This window comes from Globicephala melas, chromosome 9 (assembly GCF_963455315.2).
Source record: "Globicephala melas chromosome 9, mGloMel1.2, whole genome shotgun sequence".
Classification (NCBI taxonomy): domain Eukaryota; kingdom Metazoa; phylum Chordata; class Mammalia; order Artiodactyla; family Delphinidae; genus Globicephala; species Globicephala melas.
The window spans coordinates 75,132,310-75,158,647 of NC_083322.1; the positions used below are offsets into that span (position 1 = coordinate 75,132,310).

Consider the following 26,338-nt stretch of genomic DNA (forward strand, 5'->3'; position numbering starts at 1 on the left):
CAGCAGCAGCCTTAGCATCTCATGCCCGTCTCTGGGGTCCGCGCTGTTAGCCGTGGCTCGCGCCTGTTTCTTGGAGCTCCTTTAAGCAGCATTCTTAATCCTCTCTCCTCGCACACCAGGAAACAGAGGGAAGAAAAAATCTCTTGTGTCTTCAGCAGGTCCAGACTTTTCCCCGGACTCCCTCCTGGCCAGCCGCAGCGCACTAATCCCCTGCAGGCTGTGTTCACGCCGCCAACCCCAGTCGTCTCCCTGGGATCCGACCAAAGCCCGAGCCTCAGCTCCCAGCCCCACCCGCCCCTGCGGGTGAGCAGACAAGCCTCTTGGGCTGGTGAGTGCTGGTTGGCACCAATCCTCTGTGCGGGAATCTCTCTGCTTTGCCCTCCGCAACCCCTGTGGCTGCGCTCTCCTCCGCGGCTCCGAAGCTTCCGCCTCTGCCACCCGCAGTCTCTGCCCGTGAAGGGGCTTCCTAGTGTGTGGAAACCTTTCCTCCTTCACAGCTCCCTCCCACTGGTGCAGGTCCTGTCCCTGTCCTTTTGTCTCTGTTTATTCTTTTTTCTTTTGCCCTACCCAGGTACGTGGTGTGTTTCTTGCCTTTAGGGAGGTCTGAGGTCTTCTGCCAGCATTCAGTTGGTGCTCTGCAGGAGTTGCTCCACGTGTAGATGTATTTCTGGCGTATCTGTGGGGAGGAAGGCGATCTCCGCGTCCTACTCCTCTGCCGTCTTCCCAGAAGCCTCGGCAATTTCTCTGATTTTTTTTTTTTTAATAATTGCTGTAGGGGAAGGAAAAAACCTTTTCATCTACCTTCTTAGGTTCAGTGCCCAGGGCTCTGCAAACTAAACTGACAAAAGATCGATCAACTGGAGAAAAAGGTTTTTTTCATGTGCAAATGGTGGGCATCACAGAAATGAAATGAAAGCGCCAAAGAAGTAGTTAGTGCTGAGAGCTTATATACCATTTAAACAAAGAGCCATAAATTGTGGAAATGTGACAAGACAAAGGAAAAGGAGTCTGAGCTTCTGGAGGTAGTAAATTGTGGGAAGGTGAATAAATGGGGGAAACTAATGGAAGATAAGGTTTCTTTTAGTAAGGTGTATTTGTTCAGATTTATCTCAGCATCTGTGCCTTGTCTCCTGTGATAAGAGTGTTCTCACCTTTCTCATAGGTAATTCATGTCTTGCTTTTAGGCAGAAAAGGGGAGTACAGGGAGGCCTTCCTGCATCTGTTATTTGTCAGTTACCTTCAGCTCAAAATAATCCTTATACCAAAGTGGCATATTTTGGGTTGGCATGTTCTGATGCCCTTCATAGCCATGCTGATGGGTGTGAAGTGGTATTTCATTGTGGTTTTAATTTGCATTTCCCTAAGGATTAGTGATTTGAGCATCTTTTCATGTGCTTATTGACAATTTGCATATCTCCTTTGGAGAAATTTAAATTGTGACTATTCAAATCATGACTTGTTTTGCTGAGGACAATGGCTTGAAGTGGGGTTGGAGAGGAATCTGGGAAACCACTTGAGAAGTAGCTGCAGGAATTCAGTTGGAGATGATGGTACTTGGACCACACTCTCTTGCCCTTCTTCAAATCTAGTGCTCTACAGATACTTCATTTTAAGTGTGTCTCCTCTCCTTAATTCTTCTACCTTTGGGCCACATGGTGTGTAATTTCTTTTTCTTTTTTTCCCCTTAAATATTTAGTAGGTATGTTAACTACTTGTTTTAATTTAATTAAATTAATTTATTATTTTTTTTTTATTGGGGTATAGTTGTTTTACAATGTTGTGTTAGTTTCTACTGTACAGCAAAGTGGAGTTCCCTGTGCTATATGGCATGTTCTTATTAGTTATCTGTTTTATACATTTTAGTGTATATATGTCAATCCTAGTCTCCCAGTTCATCCCCCCCACCTCGCTTTTCCCTCTTGGTGTCCATACGTTTGTTCTCTACATCTGTGTCTCTATATCGGTGTGTAATTTTCTTTTGTAATTTCTGCAGTTGGATTGATCTTGGATGGCCTTGGCCTACAGTGGCTTGAAGCAGGATTTCGGTTCCTGGCCAGAGATTGAGGTCAGGCAGCGGCAGTGAGAGTGCTGAATCCTAGCCACTGTACCACCAGGGACCAGTGGCCAGTGACAAGGCCCTGGCCTGTCAGCTGTGTAGAAATGAATTTCCACATAGAGATGGAAAGTAGTGAAGCATTTAAAGTGTTTATTAGGAGGAAAAAGAGTACAGTACGTGTGGATAGATGCATGGGTGGGCTCAGAGAGAGAGTCATGCCCTTGTGGCAGTTTGAATCACTTTTATGGGGCATTTCTTCTGGGTTTCCTTTGGCCAGTCATCTTGCTTTGCCTGGTTCTGAGTCCGTATTATGTATATCTCAGGGTCATCCCATGTGTGATGCACATCTCTTAGCCAAGGTGGATTCTAGCTAAGAGGCCTATGGGTAGTTGATATCACTGTGGGGTGGTGCCCCCTCCGTTTTTGACCTCCAAGGAGTCTTTCTGCTCATGTGTAGTCAGGGAGGTCTCCTTGACTTTGAGAATGAGGAATATATGGTCTTTCATCCCTTATCTGGGCAGGGCCCAGCCTCCTCCATCATCCTGCTTTTATGGAGTTTCTGTCCACAGGGGAGAAACTGTTCAGCCTGGGGTCCATCTGTCTCCCACCACAGGATGAGAAATTTCCCCTGGGAGTCTTAAAAATATTCAGAAGTCTCTCTTAGGTCAAAATAATAATGATGATGAAGGTGATAAATTTACTGAACCAAAACTTGGGTCCGCCTGTGTGCAGTAAAGCCAAGCCAGTCTGCTGACACTGGGTTGTCGGAAGGGGAAGCACAGTGTTTATTGTAAGGCGCCATAGAAGGAGTCTGGGACAGCTAATACACAAAAAGCCTGTTTTCAGGGAGAAGTGTTTTTTTTTTTTTAAGGACATGGAGGAATTTTTTTAAAATTAATTAATTAATTTTTGGCTGTGTTGGGTCACCGTTGCAGTGCATGGGCTTCTCATTGCTGTGGCTTCTCTTGTTGCAGAGCATGGGCTCTAGGCATGTGGGCTCAGTAGTTGTGGCTCGCGGGCCCTAGAGCGCGGACTCAGTAGCTGTGGTGCACGGGCTTAGTTGCTCCGCGGCATGTGGGATCTTCCCGGACCAGGGCTGGAACCCATGTCCCCTCCATTGACAGGGGATTCTTAACCACTGTGCCATCAGGGAAGCCCAGGGAGAAGTTTTTATAGGCAAAATTTAGGGTGAGAGCTGTGTGGTGTGTGACTTCCTTCTGATTGGTTGGGGGTGAGGTAACAGGGTGGTCTTCCACAAATTTTGTGCTCAGACTGAAGTTACTGTCTTCCAACTGGGTGGGGACTTTAGTTCCTGAAGAAGAACTCAGAGGTGTGTTACGTTCCTTCCTTGGGGAGGAACCAGAACCTTGCCCTGTTACTGCACTATGGTTTCTTGACTGCTCCTTTGTTTCTGCATTCTCTCACTTCCCTAATTAGCGACTGTTTGAATATGTCCTTTGGAACTCAGGGAAGGTCTAGGAGGGTGAATGAAGCCTATTTCCTAAAAACAAGAAACGGGACACAGAAAGGATTTGTACCCAGGAGGCCCACACAGGGTCTTGCTCCATTTCAATAATGATTTTATTTTTGCCTTTAAAAACTCCAGTTGTTACTTGGGACATATTTGAAGTTTTATTTTTTTAAGTGATTAGTAGGAAATTAATATAGTGGCCTAGAAGTTAGGATTTAAAAGTTTTTGGATTTTAGACTATTTTGGTGGAGGAAGAACTCTAATAAATAATCTGCTGGATGGTAGCCATAAGTTCTCAACGACAGTGTAGGCCTTTTAGACTTCTAGTTATTGTCTCCATCCTGATCTAGGTGGCCTTCCAGGAGCTGGACCAGTACTTGAAACACAAAGAAAAACTGGGGAGGTTCAAAGTGCATGTTCTATGCCATTTGCAACTTTGAACATTGCACAGAAAGGAGAGAGAATGAACTTTCCCTTTTCTTTCTCCTTCCTAAAGATTGAGTCTAAGAATTATTTCTCTTTAAAAGCACTAAAGTACATTACCTTTAGTTGCTAAAGAATTCAAAAACTTCTTGTCTGCTTTTTTTCTATACGAAACCACAGAAATATCTCTTAGAGAACAGAAGAGTATATTCATGTTAATCCTAGGGACTGAAGTGGTCCCAGTGGAAATTGCTTTCTATTCAGTCCACCCCCACCCCTGCCTAGTAAATGCAGGGCCTAGCCCACCCTGGCAGGAATGACTTGTGTTCCAGCAGAGATCCCTTGTTTTCTCTCTCTCTAACCCCTTCCCCTTCAAAGTCATTATAGGTAGGCACAGGTAGGAATCCTGTGTCATACCTGATGAACTGACTTGTAACATTGAAATTAGTGGCCCTTCCTGTAGCTGTCGTTGCTGTTTAATGAAGCAATTTGCGATTTGGACAAACTTTGCTATACATTGGAATAAAATAGGACTCTTCAAAAAATACTGATGCCTGGCTCTGAGCTCCAGGCATTCTAATTTAATTGATATGGGGTGTGACCCAGCATCGGGATTAAAAAAAAAACAACACAACAAAACTCTCCACGCGGTTTTAATGTGAAATATTCCCTGAGAAGAGACCAAAGGCAGAATTGTATCCTTGTTGGAATTTTAGTCACCTCTGCTGGGCTTGCTTGGAATTGCTTGTGGAAGTGAACCCTTAGGTAGAACAGTTTTCAGGTTGTCTTGTGTCACAGCAGAGAATCCTCATGGGCCATTGAACTGCTCAGCTCTTTGTCAGGCATAAGCTGGCTCTGGGCCATCTTTTCAACTTAGAGAAGGCTTCAGGCTATCCTTTCTTCCTGGTAGCTCCCACACTCACTTTATTCCTTCGTGTCCTTTTGTAGTTCTGTAATATCGCATGGGGTTAATTGCTCCCAACTTCTCACCTCTTTGCTATTCCCAAAGACAAACCCTTTTACAGTAAATATTTTACTCATCTCCACAGAAAAACATATAAGGAACACAAGCAAGTTATTGATACAAAGCATATAAATTTCTTACTGTAGAGTCCCTGTAAAAGTTCCTGACTTCCTCCTGCGATGGCCTGCTTTAATTTTGTTGAGGGCAGTGGTGAGCAGACACATTCCATGTAGAGTCAAGCCTATGAAGACCTTTGATGAAAGACTCTTTTCTGAATCTGATGGTACAGTTGGGTAATATACAGTCAATATAGAGCAATAAGGGGCTCTTTATTTAATGTTTGCAGCTTAGATCTTTGGGTCCCTCACACTGAGAAACACTAGGTTTAAACTAGGCCTCCTTGTTCCCTGGGATTTATTACTTTGGGGGCATATCCTCCTCAGCTGTGCTTCTGCCTTGTCCACTACCAGTGTTTTCTCTCTGTGTCTGGTTTTGGTACTGCCACTCACACGTTAAGCAAAGTTTGTGTTCATAATGGTGAGCAGCCTGTCATTCTTAATCTTGTACCTACTTAGAAGGATTTTACCTCTTACTGTCAGGCTCCCTGTTTGACTATTTTCCTCCACTAGCCACCCCTGCTTCCTTACCCACGAATCTCCTGTTCTCTGCCTGATGCCATTTACAGTTTAGAGAGTTGTCACTTTATTGTAGAGTTTTGTAAAACCTAGGAGTTCTAATAGGACTGGGTTTAAGGACCCTTTTAAAGGAAAGGAGAGACCCTGAATGGAGATGGAGATTCCGAATTTGTGGACTTGTAGCCCTTGCCAGAGTTTGGGCAAGTGAAGTCAGTGGACCTGGCTAAAAATCTTAGGCAGGCTAACCACTCAAACAAAGCCTTAATTTAATCATCTCTAAAGTGGGAATAACAACAACATTTTTCTTCTGAGGTTATGCAAATATTAAATGAAGTAACCTTTGTGAAGTGTTTATTTCAGAGCTAGGCCCATGATAAGGACTCAGCACTCGTTCACCGCTGCAGTTTGTGCTGCTCCTGTTTTATTGGCATTGCTGTAAAAGAGGGGCCGTGGTTAAGAGCCTGAGCTTTGAATCCTCTTTCTCAACGGTATCTAGTTGTTGGACCTTGGGCAAGTTATTTAATGTCTCTTCGCTTCAGTGTTTTCACCTGTTTAAGTGAGAATATTAGTGTGGGATGTTGTGAAGATTAAATAAGTTAATTCATGTAAGGAGCTTAGAGCAGAGTCTGGTAAAGTAAGTGATTGTAGTAATGATTGTTGATGTTATTTAATTGAAGTATGCTCTGTCCTTCTGGTTTTCAGTCTCTCCCTTTTTGGTCTTGGATAGGTATAGTAACCTAGAGCTTTCTCAGCTGTCATTTTAACCTTCATTTGCCAAAATACCTTCAAGTCTATGTTCTCGATTCTCTGGTGATGTCACTTTTCTGGCTTTGTTGTCATGCCACCTTTAGAACCCTGTTCCGACTGCTTCAGGACAGATTCCCAGTTGACTTTTACACTGAGTGCTGGGTCAGATAATCTAGCACTCAGGTCAAACTTGAAAAGACATAGGAGCCTGTAAAGATTTATAAAAGAATACATTTAACATACATTTATCAAAGAATGTTTTAAAATTTTGCTTGAGAATCCAGAATTTCTACTTTCTGAACTCAAATGTAAAAATCTTTGTAGAAAAAGATATTAGGTAACGTTTACCTTACTTTGCTAAGCAAAGTTTAGTAAAATCCAGTATTGATATTAATGGTTTTGTTTCAATGAGATCTGAGGGGGTTTATTGTGTGCATGGTAACTAAAGAAAAAAGCAGAAGTGGAAGAAAATTAGAAAATGAGTTAATTCCTAATTTTTAATACTGTTATTAGTTTACCATGGTAATTAATATACCCAGTTAGTGGTGTAGTCATGCTTGTAGTGAGGTTTGGCAGGATGAGTACACTTCATCAAGAGTAGATTGGTGTTCTTCAGACCTTGGAGCTCCAGGATTTATTAGACGCGTGTCGGGGACTACGTAGCCGGGTGGGGGAAAGTAAGAGTGGTCATTTTCTGAACAAGAATTGGCAGGGCAAGAGGTCCCCCACTTACACATACCTCAGCACACATGCATCTGCTAGAGAAGCTTTGATTGTATGTATTTTGTTTTGATATTTTGCATAAGATTATTGAGTAAATACTTTATTTTATTTAAAAAAAGGTTTGAAAGCAGCTATGCTGGAAAGCAAATTTCTAGGGCAAAACATGGTTTTCCTACTGCCTAGCATATATGCTGACTCATAAATATGTGTTGAAAATGATTGAGTGCTTCACCTTTATTGATACTGTATTCATTTCTAGTCTTATTATCCTCAAACTAGATTTTTTTAGTTCACTGATTATACTCTATTAAGTGGGTTAGAATTAGCATGTTTTATTTGACCATACTACTCTAGGAAGTTAAAAAGTTCTTAAGATTATTTTCATTAAGCTGTTAAATGCACTTTTTGACTCCAGGTATATTTCTTCCTAACGAATTTTACTCCATTAGACGTAATTGAAGAGTTTTCTTCACTGGACACTTTGGTGATTCATGCACATTGTTACTGTCCAGGTGTTTGAAGATTCCATGATGGTCATTACCTTTCTCTTTTTTAAAAAAATGAAGTATATAACCTTTCAATTTTTCCTTAAATTATAAAAATTATAAATTTTATAAATTATAAAAATACCTGCATTATTTAAAATTTAGAATTGTAAATTGTAAATTTGGAAAGGTAAAAAAAAATTTCTACCTGTTTTAGCACATGTCATGTCTGGTATAAACTTAAAAGTGTGAACTTAGAAATTACAACTTATTTTTCAACTTAAGATTGGATGCTTTTTAAGATTATGTCATTGCCATTAGTAGTATTTTCTAGTGACATTTTCAAATACTGGCATTCTTATTTATATTGTGGGTTTTGTTTTTGGTTTTGTTTTTTTTAAAGTCAGACAGCCTTTTTCATCTTCCAGTCTGTTTCACCTTTCCTTATTTCTTACTTTCATTTTGGCATCAACCTCTTTTTTCTTTTTAAAGGAGGAGGAGGAGGAATTGCTTTTACACATTTAGGTTGGTGACCTCTATTTGAATGGGCTGAGATCTGCTATAAATCTTATATATCCATAGTTTTAGTTACAAATGATAAGAAGTCATTCAAAGAATTTTGTGACCATGGTGGCATTTCTTTCAGGTAGTTTTAATGAATTGACATTTATTTCTAGTTTAAATTGTTGAAGAGCTATGTAAATGGAGCTGATAAAAGACCCAGAAGCTTATTTAGTGGTAGAGAAAGTTATCAAAGAAGTTGATCCAGTTCTGAATAAAAACTGTTTATAGAATCTCTTCTTATCTATCATTGTCTATTCTGTTACTGATGCAGGTTAAGACTAATCACCTTTTTTCTTCTCAATTTTACAGAGTTAATTGAGAGTTGGAGGCAACCTTGCTGAAGATGAAGAATATACATTAGAGAAGATTTTTTTCTTTTTTCTTTGAAAAGTCTTGATTGTTTGGTGGCTTGCCTCTAGTTACCGTTTTTCAATTGAGTCTATTTGCTTCATCAGAAATGATTTTTACAATCTCAAGAAAAAATATGTCCCAGAAATTGAGTTTACTGTTGCTTATATTTGGACTCATTTGGGGATTGATGTTACTGCACTATACTTTTCAACAACCAAGACATCAAAGCAGTGTCAAGTTACGTGAACAAATACTAGATTTAAGCAAAAGATACGTTAAAGCTCTAGCAGAGGAAAATAAGAACACAGTGGATGTCGAGAATGGCGCTTCTATGGCAGGATATGGTAAGATAATGGTAGAATATTCCTAGTTTTCTCCTCTTCATCCTGTCCCCATTTAAAGATAGTCATGGAAATCCAACTCACTACTTCATGCACAGGTGTTCCCAAAGTAACTTTATCTTGACTTTTTATTATTAAAAATTTCAAATGTACTGAAAAATAGAAACATGATAAATACCCATATATCCATCACTTAGATTTTAACAATTTAAACATCTTGCAATATTTGTTTTCTCCAATTTTTGGAGACTATTTAAATTAAAAATTGTGACATTTCACTGCTAGATATTTCCATGTGTATCTCTAAAATAATGACTTTTTTCTACATAATTAGTATTTTTATTGATGTTTTATCGTGTAGATATGATTGAATCATTAGCCACTTGGTTGAACTCAATTTCCTGGTCTCCCCTGCCTCCCCCAACTGAAAAGCCCTAACCCTCTAATGGCAGGGTTGGTCTTTCTGACATGGCGAACCCCCATTCTGAGTTATCTCAGCACGAACTATCTAGGGGCCCACCATGAATAACAAAGACAATCAGTCAGGAACTTCCAGGCTTTTGGAGGCTACCTCCCAGGAACCTGGGACAAAGGCCAGCCGAATTCTTTATTACATAGTATCAGTGTCTATTTTTTTTGGTATATATTAGTATATTTAGGTCTTTTCTCTTGGGCTGGTCAGATTCTCTAGAGAAGAACTTCCAGTCTCTTGCAGGATGTATATGCCTCCAGGTGTGTGGGATCTGAATGGGAGGAAAAGGGTTGGGGAGGAGGGGTAGCCTCAGCACTCACTATGTGAATTTCACTTACTTCCCCAGTTTTCAGTTTGGTGCCCAGGCCCTTAAATGTTTTACTGGCTTCCAAAAACACATCTCAGATTTTCTGCAATGATGGAGGGGCTGTTGTCTAGTTTGGAGTGGTAAAAAAAGTTTAGAAATCAAATTGCTTTATAGATAAATTTTCACCCATTCCTTCTGTTTTTGGTCCCCTTTTCACCCTGTTTTCATTGGTACCTGGTGCATCTGTTTCTGGGCCTTTTCGGGGTGGGCTTCTGTGGAGAAAAATGAATTGCTGTTTGATTTTTCTTATTTTTTCAGTTTCTTTTTGGTTTCTCTTTTAATATCCAAGTTTTTCAGGTCTGCTAAATCAGTTAACACTCATCCATATGCTTTCCAGCTTCTGGAGTTCTGTTGCTGTTGTCTCCTCTCTTGCTATCTTTGTTTTGGCCCCATAGATTTATGCTTTTTTAAAAAAAGAGAAAAAAACACCTTTACTATTTTGGTAGGGTAGCCACAGTCAGCAGAGGTTAAGTGCCTTGGTTGAGTTTACCATCTTTATCTGGGAATGCCCAAGACACTTTCTGTTTTATCTTCTCCCACTTATGATGGTGTCTTTGAAGTGACGAGGGTTAGTCTGCATTGGCTCTTGAGGATCAAATATCGATGACTACAGATGAAGGAGTTGGTGTAAACGGAGATGGAGGTACTTGTGGCAGATACACATGTAGTAGATGTTGTACTGTTTTGCATTCTGCTTAGTCCAAGGACACTGATAGAAACAATGAAGAAGCAATTCTTTTGGAACAAGAGAAATACTTGGAAAAAAATTCTTTCTGCTTGAACAAAATAACTGTGATATTTTAAAAGGTAGCTGTTCTATGCTGCCCAGCTGTGTATAACAGCTCAGTTTTGAAAGCAAAATGAGACTCATATACACATGGTATCCTATAAACTGTATTTTAAAATTTAATGTATGGTGGAGATATTTCAATATCAGTGAATATATGCCTGCATCATTTAATGGCCACACGGTATTTAACCAATTCCCTGAAATGTTTTTTGCTTATTTCTGATTATAAAAAAATTACTATAAGCATTCAAATATTATAGAAGTGTACAACATAGATAAGTAAAAGTAGAGCAGAGAGAGAGAATGTCAGTTAATTTGGCGTATATCGGGGATAGCACACTTTTTCTTATAGGGCTAAATAGTAAATATTTTCAGCTTTGTGGGTCATGTGGTCTCCTTTTCAATAAATGAACATGGTTATGTTCCAGTAAAACTTTTTTACAAAGACAGGCAGCCAACCAGCCGTAGTTTGCAGCCGTAGTTTCGTCAAGCACATTGTTTTATTTTGAAAATGGGATTGTACTACATATACTAGTTTGCAGCTTATTTGTTTTCACTTAATTGTTGTAGATATCTTTCCATGTTATTACAGATAGGTCTGTCTCATCTTTTTAATGACTTAACATTGTTTCATTTTATAAATATTCCTTTTTTTCTGCTTATTCTGTAGTAATGGATAATTTATTGGTAACCTTGTGTGCTGGATTTAGTGCTGTGATATATGTGTATCTGTGTATATGAAGTATATGTGTGAGTGATAAATGTGTGGACATTTTATGTTTGTGTGAATGTTTCAGAAGGATAGATTTCCTCAAGGTGGAATTTTTTGGCTGAAGGCATGTTAAATTTAATAGACACTTGTCAGATTGCCCTCCAGGGTGGCTCTACCGGCCCTACTAGCATTCTCCCAGCAGAGTGAAAGTGCCGGTTTCTTTCTTTCTTATTTTTTAATAGATTTATTTATTTATTTATATTTATTTATTTATTTATGGCTGCATTGGGTCTTCATTGCTGCGCTTGGGCTTTCTCTAGTTGTGGCGAACGGGGGCTACTCTTTGTTGCGGTGCGCAGGCTTCTCATTGCAGTGGCTTCTCTTGTTGGGGAGCTTGGGCTCTAGCCGTGCGGGCTTCAGTAGTTGTGGCTTGCGGGCTCTAGAATGCATGCTCAGTAGTTGTGGCGCACGGGCTTAGTTGCTCCGCAGCATGTGGGATCTTCCTGGACCAGGGCTCAAACCCGTGTCCCCTGCATTGGCAGGTGGATTCTTAACCACTGCACCACCAGGGAAGTCCGAAAGTGCCAGTTTCTCCCCACTATACCCATTCTATTTAATTTTAAATGGCTTCTAATTGTTTGCTTTTGCATTTCTTTGTTTACAGGAGAGGTTGAAAGACTTTCTTGATTGTTAGCTATTTGTATTTCTTGTATGTGAGAATGAATTGTTTGTATCCTTTGTCAGTTTTTCTGCTGGGAAATTTGTTAATTGACTGATCTTTTATAAAGATATTCATGCTGTCAGTATATGTAGCAGATGTCTTTCCTTTGATTTTTCAGTTGTCTAACAACTTGGTATATTGTTTTTAAAAATCTGTGTGGTTAAACATGTACATCATTTTTTATGGTTTAGTTATATGCTTAAAATATTTCTTCCAAAACTTATGTTCTCATATATTACTTTTTTTTTTTTTTTAACATTTATGTCTGTAATATAGTTGAGATTTCTGATGGAAGCAGTAAGAGATGCAGGGTCATTTTTCCAAACTAGGTAGCCAGTTATTTTAGTTTCATTACTTAAATTCTGTCCTTTCCTCCATTAATTTGGAATGACAATAAGATGGGAATTTCATGAATACTGGAGAACTTGAACTTTCAGCCATCTATAAAACCCATTTCTTTCGTTGCTACTATATAAAAAGGCTAGTCCATCAAAAATATTTATTGAATGGTCTTCCCTTGAGCTATTTAACCTGATTTTCCTTGTTGGTAAAATAAACATAAGCTAATATATTTTTAAAAATGCTAGTCTACAATGAATTGTTACTATTGCAAAGGCCATGAACAAATCAATTGAACTTCTAAAGATTACTGTCTGTAAATCTTGAGCAGTAACTTGTGCTTTCTCTTTAAGATAACATTTCTAACTGTCTTATGTCTTATTCTCAGCATTCTTAGTTTTCCCTAAGAAAAGAAGATTTTTGTTTCTTCCCATGTAACATCTCTTTTGGATTCTGGGGTTTGTCTAGAACAATGAATTGGGGGTTCTTGTTCTGATGCCCAATGACTGTTATAGAACACGTTGCAGTTGACATGTGGTTTCCTACACCTGAATGTACAGCAACACCAGTCTTTTAACCCCTCAGGCTTTCCCAGCTGAAGTCTGACCCTGCTTTCTTTTAAGAGTTTTGGTTTTACTATCTACTGTGGTTGCTGAACACTTTAAAAAAAAATGGACTCCAAAAATATTTTCAGAGAATTGGAGAACAGTTCAGTATTAATATTTAAATGCTTTCTGAAAATTAAGAAATGCTACCAGACACAGATAAAAACAAAACAAGATAAAACAAATACCCCTACAGAAGGCTTTTCTCTATAGCCAAAGAAGGGGCAGCCTAGCAAGACAAAAAACTTTTAGACAGGAAACCATTCTCCTCCAGCCAGACACCTCAGAAAAAAGTTGGTGACTGCACCACCAACCACATGATCAAAGGCTAAGTGAGGAGCATAGACTTCCCCCTTGTGAGGCTATAATGAGGCATCCAAACTCCCCCCACACCACATGGTACCAGTGGAGACCACATGGGGAGCCAGGACTTCCACCCTTGCATGGCAGTAATGAAGTGCTCATCTCCCTCCCTCTGGGGGTGATGTCAGAGGAATCCTAGTGGAGAGTCAGGACTTCTACCATGGCCCAGTGGTAAAGAGCATCCCCGTCACAATGTCAGTGAAGAGTACGTGGGCACCTGGAACTCCCACTTCCATCCAGCAGTGATGAGGAGCTCACAGGTAACAGTGGAGGCCAAGTGGGAACCTAGACTTTTGCCTCCACCTGGTAGTAACAAGGTGACAGCCCTCTGCCCTGCCACAGTGGTATCAGAGAAAACTACCTAAAATAGGAAGCTTAAATGAGATCTGGACTTTCATAACAAAATATATAAATGTCCAGGTTTTAAGTATAAATCACTTGTCATACCAAGAACCAGGAAAATCTCAAACTGAATGAAAAAAGACAACCAATGACAGATGTTATCTGAAAAAGGTTTTTAAGCAGTCGGCATTAAAAGTGCTTCAATGAGGAATTAATGAACACAAAGCAAGTGAAAGAACAGAAAGCATCAACAAAGAAATAGAAAGTCTCAGCAGATAAATAGAGCACATAAAGGAAAACCAAATGGAAAATTTTGAACTGAAAAATACAATGATTGAAGTAAAATGTGTGAGTCAGCAGATTGACTCAAAAGCAGGAAGGAGAGGACAGAGGAAAGAATCAGTGAACTGGAGTGTAGAATAATGTAATTACACAATCTGAACAGCAGAGGGAAAATAGACTTAAAAAAAAAAATCCCAACGCTTTAGGGACCTGTGGGATTATAACAAAAGATTTTACATTTGTGTTGTCAGAGTTTTGGAAGGAGAAGAGAATGAGGGCAGAGCTGGAAAAGTACTCAAAAATATAATGACTACCAACTTCCTAAATTTTGCAAGAGACATAGACCCTCAGATTCAGGAAGCTGAGTGAACCCCAAGTAGGATAAGTTCAAAAAAGTCCATGCCAATACACATTGTAATTAAGCTTCTGAAAACTTAAAAGGGCATCTGGAAAAGAAAAAATTTTTAAAGCACCTAGAGGGACTTCCCTGGTGGTCCAGTGGTTAGGAATCCACCTGCCAATGCAGGGGACACGGGCTCCAGTCCTGGTCTGGGAAGATCCCACATGCCGTGGAGCAACTAAGCCCGTGTGCCACAACTACTGAGCCTGTGCTCTAGAGCCTGCAAGCCACAACTACTGAAGCCCTAGTGCCTAGAGCCCGTGCTCCGCAACAAGAGAAGCCACCGCAATGAGAAGCCTGTGCACAGCAACAAAGACCCAATGCAGCCAAAAATAAAAATAAATAAACTTATTTTTAAAAAAAAGCACCTAGAGAAAAATGACACTTATAGTGACAAAACAATTCAAATGACAGTGGATTTCTCATCAGAAACCATCAAGGCCAGAAATAGGTGGCATATTTTGTTTTAAGTGCTTAAAGAAAAGAGCTATCATTCCAGAATTCTATACCTGGTGAAAATATCCTTTAGGAATTAAGGGAAATCAAAGATATTTCTTAGATGAAGGAAAAACATTGTCACCAGCAGACCTACCCTAAGAGAAGGCTAAAGGAAGTTCTCTCAACAGAAAAGAAATGATAAAAAGGAGGAACCTTGGAACAATGAGGAAGGAAAGAACACAGTAAGTAAAAATAAGGGTAGGTCAGTAGGTTCCTTTTCTCCTTGAGTTTTCTAAATTATGATAGTTGAAGCAAAAATTATAACATTGCCTTCTAAATGTATGAAGAAGAAATATTTAAGGCAGTATCTTATAAATGAAGTAGGGTAAAAGGATGGTGTATTAGGGTTTTTGATAGAAACAGAGCAGGGAGAGGGAGAGATGGACTTGAAGAAACTGGCTCATGCTGTTATGGGCCTGTTACTGCCTGTTATGGGCCTGTTATGGGCCTGTTATGGGCCTGTTCCCATATGGGCCTGTTATGGGAAGTCCAAGATCTGCAGGGCAGGCTGAAAATTCTGACAAGAGCCAGTGTTCCAGTCCTGAGTCTGAAGGCAGTCAGCCTGGGGGCAGAATTCTTTCCTGTTCCAGGAACCTTAGTCTTTTTTTTTTTTTTTTGGTTCGCGGGCCTCTCACTGTTGTGACCTCTCCCGTTGCGGAGCACAGGCTCCGGACGCGCAGGCTCAGCGGCCATGGCTCACGGGCCCAGCTGCTCCGTGGCACATGGGATCTTCCCGGACCGGGGCATGAACCCGTGTCCCCTGCATCAGCAGGCGGACTGTCAACCACTGCACCACCAGGGAAGCCCCTTAGTCTTTTTTTTTTTAAGCTCTTCAGCTTATTAGATGAAGTCCACCCACATTATGGTAAATAATCTGCTTTACTGAAAGTCTACTGGTTTAAATGCTAATCACATCTAAAAACTACCTTCACAGCAACATCTAGACTGGTAGATTTGTCTAGGTACCATAGCCTAGCCAAGCTGACCCAAAATGAACCATCACAGATGGTAAAGAGAGGTAAAGCTCACTCAAATTGGTAAAATGACTGTGGCACATTATGTATATGATGTAATATCTAGAACAATAACTAAAACTATACAAAGAGAGACATTTAAAAACCCTACAGAAAAATAAGAATTCTAAAAAATATTCAAATAACCCATAGGAAGACAGGAAAAAGAAAACGAAGTGAAAAACAGAACCAACAAAACAAAAGATGAAATGTCAGACTTAAGTCCTAATATATCAAAATTACATTAATTATAAATGTTCTAAATACGCTAGTTAGAGGACATTGGCAGACTGAATTAAAAAACATGACCCAAGTATGTGCTGTCTACAAGAAAGTCACTTCAAATTTAATGATATTGGCTGGCTGAAAGTAAAAGGATGGGAAAAGATATGCAAACATTAATCAAAGGAAAGCAGGAGTGGCTGCATTAATAACAGGTAAAATAGACATCAGAGCAAAGAAAACTACCAGAGTCAGAGAATTAAATTATATAATCATAAAACAGTCAGCCCACCCAGAAGAAATAACAATCCTAAATGTATCTACAAAAATGATAGAACTGAAAGTAAAAATAGATAAATCCGCAATTATAGTTGAGAATTTAAAACACTCCTTGCTCAGGAACTGATAGAACTAGACAGAAAATCTGCAAAGATATAGAAGATCTGAAGAATGTAATCTAATCAGTGGAATCTTAGTTACATACACAGAAGCTCCATCAGCAACAGGAGGATATACATGTTTTTTAACGGTCCATGGAACATTCACCCAAATAGATACCCTTGGCCATAAAACAAATCTCAACAAATTTAAAAGAATTGAAATCATAAAGAGTGTATTCTGTGACTGCAGTGAACTCAAACTAGAAATTAATAACAGAGTGATAATAGGAAGATCTCCAAATAATTAGAAATTAAATAACACACTTCTAAATAATCTGTAAGTTAAAGAGGGAGCCTCAAGGGAAATTTTAAAAAATGCACTGATCTAAATGAAAACACAACATAAAAATTGTAGGACACAGCTAAAGTATGCTGAGAGGGAAGTTTACTTTAGAAAAGTACATACCTTAGAAAAGAGTGCATACTTTAGAAAAGAGGAAAAGTCTTAAATCCATAATCTAAGCTCCCACCTCAAGAACCTAGGTTCTTGAGTAAAACAAACCCAGATCAAAGCAGAAGGAAGGAAATGATAACGATAAGAACAGAAATAAATGAAATTGAAAGAAAAACAGAAAAAATCAGTATAACAGCTTTTCTTTTGAAAGATGGGGGAAAAAACTGACAAACTTCTAGCAACACTGACCAAAAATAATTTGCCAATATCAGGAATGAAAAAGTGAGTGTCACTGCAGAACCTGCAGACATCAAAATCATAATAAGAGACTATTATGAACAGCTCTACATGTAAACACTATAACTTATATGAAAGGGGTCAGTTTCTCAAAAAACACAAACTAGCACACTCACCCAGTATGGAATAGATAATTTGAATAGCCGTATACAGGCATACCTCAGAGATACTCCGTTCCAGACCGCCGCAATAAAGCAAGTCACGTGAAGTTTTCGGTTTCCCAGCACATGTAAAAATTACGTTTACACTATAGTTTATTAAATGTGAAATAGTATTATGTCTAAAAAGCCAAATGTATCCACCTTAATTAAAAAGTTCTTTATTGCTAAAAAATGCTAACCATCATCTGAGCCTTCTGCAAGTCATAATTTTTATTTTATTTATTTATTTATTTTTACTGGTGGAGGGTCTTGCCTTGATATCCATGGCTGCTGAAGGGTGGGGAGGCTGTGGCAGTTTCTTAACATAAGACAGCAATGAAGTTTGCCACATCACTTGGCTCTTTGACAGATGATTTCTCTGTAGCATGCAATGCTGTTTGATGCAATGCTCTTGGATAGTGTTTTGCCCACCACAGAACTTCTTTCAGTATTAGAGTAACTCCTCAAAGCCTGCTGCTGCTTCATCAACTAAGATTATGTAATATTCTAAATCCTTTTTGTGTCATTTCAACTATCTTCACAGCATCTTCACCCGGAGTAGACTCCATGTCAGGAAACCACTTTTTTTGCTCATCCATGAGAAGCAACTCCTCATTCATTAAAGTTTTTTTTTTTTTTATCATGAGATTGCATGATTTCAGTTACATCTTCAGTCTCCACTTCTAATTCTAGTTCTTTTGCTGTTTCTACCACATCTGCACATCTGATTGCAGATCACCATAACAAATACAGTAATAATGAAAAAGTTTAAATATTGCAAGAATTACCAAAATGTGACAAAGAGACATGAAGAGAGCAGATGCTGTTGGAAAAATGACACTGATAGACTCACTCGGCACAGGGTTGCCACAAACTGTCAGTTTGTAAAAAATGCAATATTTGCAAAGTGGAATAAAGCGAGATATGTCTGTAACTGTTAGGGAAATTGACTTATAGTTCAAGAACTTACAAAAAAGAAATCTTCAGGCCCAGATGGTTTCACTGGAGAATTCTATCAGAAATTTTAATAGGGGACATCCCTGGTGGCACAGTGGTTAAGAATCCACCTGCCAATGCAGGGGACACGGGTTTGATCCCTGGTCTGGGAAGATCCCACATGCCACAGAGCAACTAAGCCCATGCACCACAACTATTGAGCCTGTGCTCTAGGGCCCGTGGGCCACAACTACTGAGACCATGGGCCACAACTACTGAAGCCCATGCACTCTAGGGCCAATGTGCCACAACTACTGAAGCTTGCGTGCCTAGAGCCCGTGTTCTGCAACAAGAGAAACCACTGCAATGAGAAGCCTGCACACCGCAACAAAGAGTAGCCCCCACTCACCATAATTAGAGAAAGCCTGCGCGCAGCAACGAAGACCCAACGCAGCCAAAGATAAATTTTTTAAAAAAAATTTCATTAAAAATTTTTTTAATAGGAATTAGTATAAATACTACACAGTCATTTTCAGAAAATAGAAGGGGAGGGAACACTTCCCAGTTCAATTATGAAGCTAGTATTATCTTTACACCAAAACCAAAGACGGTATAGGTAATTAAAAACTACAGACCAATACCCCTCATGAATATATATGTGTAGATCCTCAGGAAAAACTTAGCAAACGGAATTCAACAACACATAAAAAGAATTAAGATGAGCCCTGAACCAAGGTGGCAGAGTAGAAGGAGGTCCTCTCACTCCCTCTTGTGAGAACACCAGAATCACAACTAGCTGCTAGACAATCATCGACAGGAAGATACTGGAACTCACCAAAAAAGATACCCCACATCCAAAGACAAAGGAGAAGCCACAATGAGATGGTAGGGGGGCGCAATCACAGTAAAATCAAATCCCATAATTTCTGGTTGGGTGACTCACAAACTGGAGAACACTTATACGACAGAAGTCCACGCACTGGAGTGAATGTTCTGAGCCCCATGTCAGGCTTCCCAGCTGGGGGGTCTGGCAACAGGAGGAGGAATTCCTAGAGAATCAAACTTTGAAGGCTAGTGGGATTTGATTGCAGGACTTCAACAGGACTGGGGGAAACAGAGACTCCACTCTTGGAGGGCACACACAAAGTAGTGTGCACCTCGGGACCCAGGGGAAGGAGCAGTGACCCCATAGGAGACTGAACCAGACCTACCTGCTAGTGTTGGGGGATCTCCTGCAGAGGTGGTGGTGGGGCTGTGGCTCACCGTGAGAACAAGGACACTGGCAGCAGAAGTTCTGGGAAGTACTCCTTGGCGTGAGCACTCCCAGAGTCTGCCATTAGCCCCACCAAAGAGCCCAGGTAGGCTCCAGTGTTGGGTTGCCTCAAGCCAAACAACCAACAGGGAGGGAACGCAGCCCCATGCATCAGCAGTCAAGCAGGTTAAAGTTTTACTGAGCTCTGCCCAGGAGAGCAACAGCCAGCTGTACCCACCACCAGTCCCTCCCATCAGGAAACTTGCACAAGCCTCTTAGATAGCCTCATCCACCAGAGGGCAGACAGCAGAAGCAAGAGGAACTGCAATCCTGCAGCCTGTGGAACAAAAACCACATTCACAGAAAGATAGACGAAATGAAAAGGCAGAGGGCTATGTACCAGATGAAGGAACAAGATAAAACCGCAGAAAAACAACTAAATGAAGTGGAGATAGGCAACCTTCCAGAAAAAGAATTCAGAATAATGATGGTGAAGATGATCCAGAACCTCAGAAAAAGAATGGAGGCAAAGATGGAGAAGATGCAAGAAATGTTTAACAAAGACCTAGAAGAATTAAAGAACAAAGAAACGGATGAATAATACAATAACTGAAGTGAAAGCTACACTGGAAGAATCAATAGCAGAATAACTGAGGCAGAAGAACAGATAAGTGACCTGGAAGACAGAATGATGGAATTCACTGCTGCGGAACAGAATAAAGAAAAAAGAATGAAGAGGAATGAAGACAGCCTAAGAGACCTCTGGGACATTAAATGCAACAATATTCGCATTATAGGGGTCCCAGAAGGAGAAGAGAGACAGAAAGGACCCGAGAAAATATTTGAAGAGATTATAGTAGAAAACTTCCCTAACGTGGGAAAGGAAATAGCCACTCAAGTCCAGGAAGCACAGAGAGTCCCATACAGGATAAACCCAAGGAGAAACATGCCAAGACACATAGTAATCAAATTGGTAAAATTTAAAGACAAAGAAAAATTATTGAAAGCAGCAAGGGAAGAATGACAAATAACCAACAAGGGAACTCCCATAAGGTTAACAGCTGAGTTCTCAGCAGAAACTCTACAAGCCAGAAGGGAGTGGCATGATATACTTAAAGTGATGAAAGGGAAGAACCTACAACCAAGATTACTCTACCCAGCAAGGATCTCAGTCAGATTCAACGGAGAAATCAAAAGCTTTACAGACAAGCAAAAGCTAACAGAATTCAGCACCACCAAACCAGCTCTACAACAAATGCTAAAGGAACTTCTCTAAGTGGGAAACACAAGAGAAGAAAAGGAGCTACAAAAACAAACCCAAAACAATTAAGAAAATGGTCATAGGAACATACATATTGATAATTATGTTAAATGTGAATGGATTAAATGTTCCAACCAAAGTACACAGGCTTGCTGAATGGATACAAAAACAAGACCCGTCTATATGCTGTCTACAAGAGACCCACTTCAGACCTAGGGACACATACAGACTGAAAGTGAGGGGATGGAAAAACATATTGGAAATCAAAAGAAAGCTGGAATAGCAATACTCATATCAGATAAAATAGACTTTAAAATAAAGAATGTTATAAGCGACAAGGAAGGGCACTACATAATGATAAAAGGATCAATCTAAGCGGAAGATATAACAATTATATATGCACCCAGCATAGGAGCACCTCAATACTTAAGGCAACTACTATCAGCTATAAAAGGGGAAATCGACAGTAACAGAATAATAGTGGGGGGACTTTAACACCTCACACCAATGGACAGATCATCCAAAATGAAAATAAATAAGGAAACAGAAGCTTTAAATGACACAATAGACCAGATAGATTTAATTGATATTTATAGGACATTTCATCTAAAAACAGGTTACACTTTCTTCTCCAGTGCGCATGGAACATTCTCCAGGATGGATCACATCTTGGGTCACAAATCAAGCCTCAGTAAATTTAAGAAAATTGAAATCATATCAAGCATCTTTTCTGACCGCAAAGCTATGAGATGAGAAATGAATTACAGGGAAAAAAACGTAAAAAACATAACACGTGGAGGCTAAACAATACGTTACTAAATAACCAAGAGATCACTGAAGAAATCAAAGAGGAAATCAAAAAATACCTAGAGACAAATGACAATGAAAACAAAACGATCCAAAACCTAAGGGATGCAGCAAAAGCAGTGCTAAGAGGGAAGTTTATAGCCATACATGCCTACCTCAAGAAACAAGAAAAATCTCAAACAATCTAACCTTACACCTAAAGGAACTAGGGAAAGAAGAACAAACAAAACCCAAAGTTAGCAGAAGGAAAGAAATCATAAAGAACAGAGGAGAAATAAATAGCAACAAAGAAAACAATAGCAAAGATCAATAAAACTAAAAGCTGGTTCTTTGAGAATATAAACAAAATTGAAAAACCATTAGCCAGATCCATCAAGAAAAAGAGGGAGAGCACTCAAATCAATAAAATTAGAACTGAAAAAGAAGTTATAACAGATATGGCAGAAATACAAGCCATCCTAAGAGACTACTACAAGCAACTCTATGCCAATAAAATGGACAACCTGGAAGAAATGGATAAATTCTTAGAAAGATATAACCTTCCAAGACTGAACCATGAAGAAATAGAAAATATGAACAGACGAATCACAAGTAATGAAATTGAAACTGCGATTAAAAATCTTCCAGCAAATAAAAGTCCAGGACTAGATGGCTTCATAGATGAATTCTATCAAACACTCAGAGAAGACCTAACACCCGTCCTTCTCAAACTCTTCCAAAAAATTGCAGAGGAAGGAACACTCCCAAACTCATTCCATGAGGCCACCATCACCCTGATGACAAAATCAGACAAAGATACTACAAAAAAAGAAAATTACAGGCCAATATCATGAATGAATTCTGATGAATATAGATGCCAAAATCCTCAACAAAATACTAGCAAACAGAATCCAACAACACATTAAAAGGATCATACACCATGATCAAGTGGGATTTATCCCAGGGATGCAAGGATTCCTCCATACATGCATATCAATCAATATGATATACCACTTTAACAAACTGAAGAATAAAAACCATATGATCATCTCTGTAGATGCAGAAAAAGCTTTTGACAAAATTCAACACCCATTTATGATAACTCTCCAGAAAGTTGGCATAGAGGGAACCTACCTCAACATAATAAAGGCCATATACGACAAACCCACAGCAAACATCATTTTCAATGGTGAAAAACTGAAAGCATTTCCTCTAAGATCAGGAACAAGACAAGGATGTCCACTCTCACCACTATTATTCAACATAGTTTTGGAAGTCCTAGCCACAGCAGTCAGAGAAGAAAAAGAAATAAAAGGGATACAAATCGGAAAAGAAGAAGCAAAACTGTCACTCTTGGCAGATGACATGATACTATATGTAGAGAATCCTAAATATGCCACCAGAAAGCAAGTAGAGCTAATCAATGAATTTGGTAAAGTTGCAGGATACAAAATTAATGCACAGAAAAATCTCTTGCATTCCTATACACTAATGATGAAAAATCTGAAAGAGGAATTAAGGAAACACTCTCATTTACCATTGCAACAAAAAGAATAAAATACCTGGGAATAAACCTTCCTAGGGAGGCAAAAGACCTGTATGCAGAAAACTATAAGACACTGATGAAAGAAATTAAAGATGATACCAACAGATGGAGAGATATACCATGTTCTTGGATTGGAAGAATCAACATTGTGAAAATGACTATACTACCCAAAGCAATCTACAGATTCAATGCGATCCCTATCAAATTACCAATGGAATTTTTCATGGAACTAGAACAAAAAAATCTTAAAATTTGTGTGGAGACACAAAAGACCCCGAATAGTCAAAGCAGTCTTGAAGGAAAGAAACGGAGCTGGAGGAATCAGACTCCCTGACTTTAGACTATATTACAGAGCTACAATAATCAAGACAACATGGTACTGGCACCGAAATAGAAACATAGATCCATGGAACAAGATAGAAAGCCCAGAGATAAACCCACACATCTATGGTCAACTAATCTATGACAAAGGAAGCAAGGATATACAATGGAGAAAAGACAGTCTCTTCAATAAGTGGTGCTGGGAAAACTGGACAGCTACATGTAAAAGAATGAAATTAGAACACTCTCTAACACCATACACAAAAATAAACTCAAAATGGATTAGAGACCTAAATGTAAGAGTGGACACTATAAAACTCTTAGAGGAAAACATAGGAAGAACACTCATTTTTTTTTTTTTTTTTTGCAGTACACGGGCCTCTCACTGTTGTGGCCTTTTCTGTTGTGGAGCACAGGCTCCGCGGCCATGGCTCACGGGCCCAGCCGCTCGGCAGCATGTGGGATCTTCCCGGACCGGGGCACGAACCCATGTCCCCTGCATCGGCAGGCGGACTCTCAACCACTGCGCCACCAGGGAAGCCCGGAAGAACACTCTTTGACATAAATCACAGCAAGATCCTTTTTGACCCACCTCCTAGAGAAATGGAAATAAAAACAAAAATAAACAAATGGGACCTAATGAAACTTCAGAGCTTTTGCACAGCAAAGGAAAGTGTAAACAAGATGAAAATACAAGCTTCAGAATGGGAGTAAATATTTGCAAATGAATCAATGGACAAAGGATTAATCTCCAAAATATATAAAGAGCTCATGCAGCTCAATATTAAAAATACAAACAACCCAATCCAAAAATGGGCAGAAGACCTAAATAGACATTTCTCCAGCGAAGACCTACAGATGGCCAAGAAGCACATGAAAAGCTGTTCAGCCTCACTAATTATTAGAGAAATGCAAATCAAAAGTACAATGAAGCATCACCTCACACCTGTTAGAATGGGCATCATCAGAAAATCTACAAACAAATGCTGGAGAGGTTGTGGAGAAAAGGGAACCCTCTTGCACTGTTGATGGGAATGTAAATTGATACAGCCACTATGGAGAACAGTATGGAAGTTCCTTAAAAAACTAAAAATAGAATTACCATATGATCCAGCAATCCCACTACTGGGCATATACCCTGAGAAAACCATAATTCAAAAAGAGTCATGTAACCCCAGTATTCATTGTAGCACTATTTACATTAGCCAGGACATGGCAGCAACCTAAATGCCCACTGACAGACAAATGGATAAAGAAGATGTGGTACATACATACAATGGAATATTACTCAGCCATGAAAAGGAACGAAATTGGATCATTTGTAGAGACGTAGATGGACCTAGAGACTGTCATAGAGAGTGAAGTAAGTCAGAAATCAAATATCGTATATTAATTCATGTATGTGTAACCTAGAAAAATGGTACAGATGAACTGGTTTGCAGGGCACAAATTGAGACACAGATGTAGAGAACAAACGTATGGACACCAAGGGCGTGGGGGTGGTAGTGTGATGAATTGGGCGAGTGGGATTGACGTGTATACACTTATGTGTATAAAATTCATGACTAATAAGAATGTGCTGTATAAAAAAAGTAAAATGAAATTAAAAAGAATAAAATCAAAAAATCAGAAAACAAAAAAAAAAGTAAATGGATTAAACTCCCCAATCAAAATACATAGATTGGCAGAATGGATTTTTTTAAAAAAACAGGATTTAATTATATGCTGTCTATAAGAGATTCACTGTGAGTATAATGACACACATAGAAGTTTGGGACCCTAATCAATAGGACTGGTGTCCTTATAGAAGAGAAATAGACACGAGATGCATGTACAGAAAAAAGGCCACATGAGCATACAGTGAGAAGATACCCATCTGCAAGCCAAGGAGAGACGCCTCTGGAGAAACTAAACCTGCCATAGCTTTGATCTTGGAATTCCTGTCTCCAGACTGTGGGAAAATAAATTTCTGTTGTTTAAGAAAAAAAGTAAGTATATGGCAAGTTATTTTATATTAGTTTCACATAAGTGATTAAAATGTTATATGTATGACCCTAAAAAAAAAAGAAAAGAAAAAAGAAGAAATACCGTGACCAAGTGGCATTTATTCCAGGAATGCAAGGCTGGTTTAATTTTCAAAAATCAATCAGTGTAGGGACTTCCCTGGCAGTCCAGTGGTTAAGACTCCATGCTCCCAATGCAGGGGGCACAGGTTTGAGACCTGGTCAGGGAACTAAGATCCCACATGCCACATGGCAGGCGTAAAAAAAAAAAAAAAAAAAAAAATCGATCAGTGTATTCCATCATATTAACAGGCTAATGAGAGGGAGGATGGGGTTACTGTAAAAGGGCAATACAGGGATAGTTGTGGTGAAGGAAATACTCTGCATCTTGACTGTACCAGTGTCAGTACTGTAGCTGTGATGTATGTAGTTTTACAAGATGTCACTGTTGGGCAAAACTGGGTAAAGGGTACAGGAATTTCTGTATTTGTTATTTCTTGCAACTGGATGTAAATGTACAGTTATCTCAAAATAAGTTATTTACCAATTAAGAAAAAAAAACCTAACAAACCTGTAAAATGCATAGTCCTTATATTCTAAACATGTTAGAGGGAAGTCAATCTCAGAATTCCTACTAGAAGTGGTTTTAATGTGGCTATTTAAAATGTAGATTATTTATGATTTGTATTATTTAGTCAAATCCATTATCTAGCTTTTGTTTTCTCACTTAAGAAAAAATTAGGCTTATTTTATGGTCCTAGGCATTTAATTTGTTTATAAAGTTTGATGAGAACATGTCGATCTACTCATGAGACCTAAACAGTGTGCCTTGCAGCCTTAAGTAGGGAAGTAATAAAATATTTGTTGAATGATATAATTTATTCAGCACTCAGTAGGAGAAGGTAGCTGTATTAAAAGTGTAAAAGACTAAACAATTAATGTACATTTAATTACAGAGTTTATGAGGCTTTTGAAACCACTTTTACCTAGCAATTTGCTCTGATATTTGAATTCGTTCATATTGTTTAGGAAGTATTCTTGTTTTATTGCTAGCTTCATAATAAAACTTTACAGTG

General features: G+C 39.1%; 1 protein-coding gene across 4 annotated transcripts in view; it reads left to right on the forward strand.

The window, feature by feature from the left end:
* Window positions 1-26,338, forward strand: part of CCDC126 (coiled-coil domain containing 126) — a 107,317-nt gene that overhangs the window by 73,008 nt on the left and 7,971 nt on the right. For all 4 annotated transcript variants that reach the window (XM_060304710.1, XM_060304711.1, XM_030857048.2 and 1 more), the window contains exon 2: window positions 8,378-8,763. In XM_060304710.1, the coding sequence (XP_060160693.1) occupies window positions 8,526-8,763 (238 nt within the window). In that variant the 5' untranslated portion in view covers window positions 8,378-8,525. The remainder of the gene's footprint in view (window positions 1-8,377; window positions 8,764-26,338) is intronic.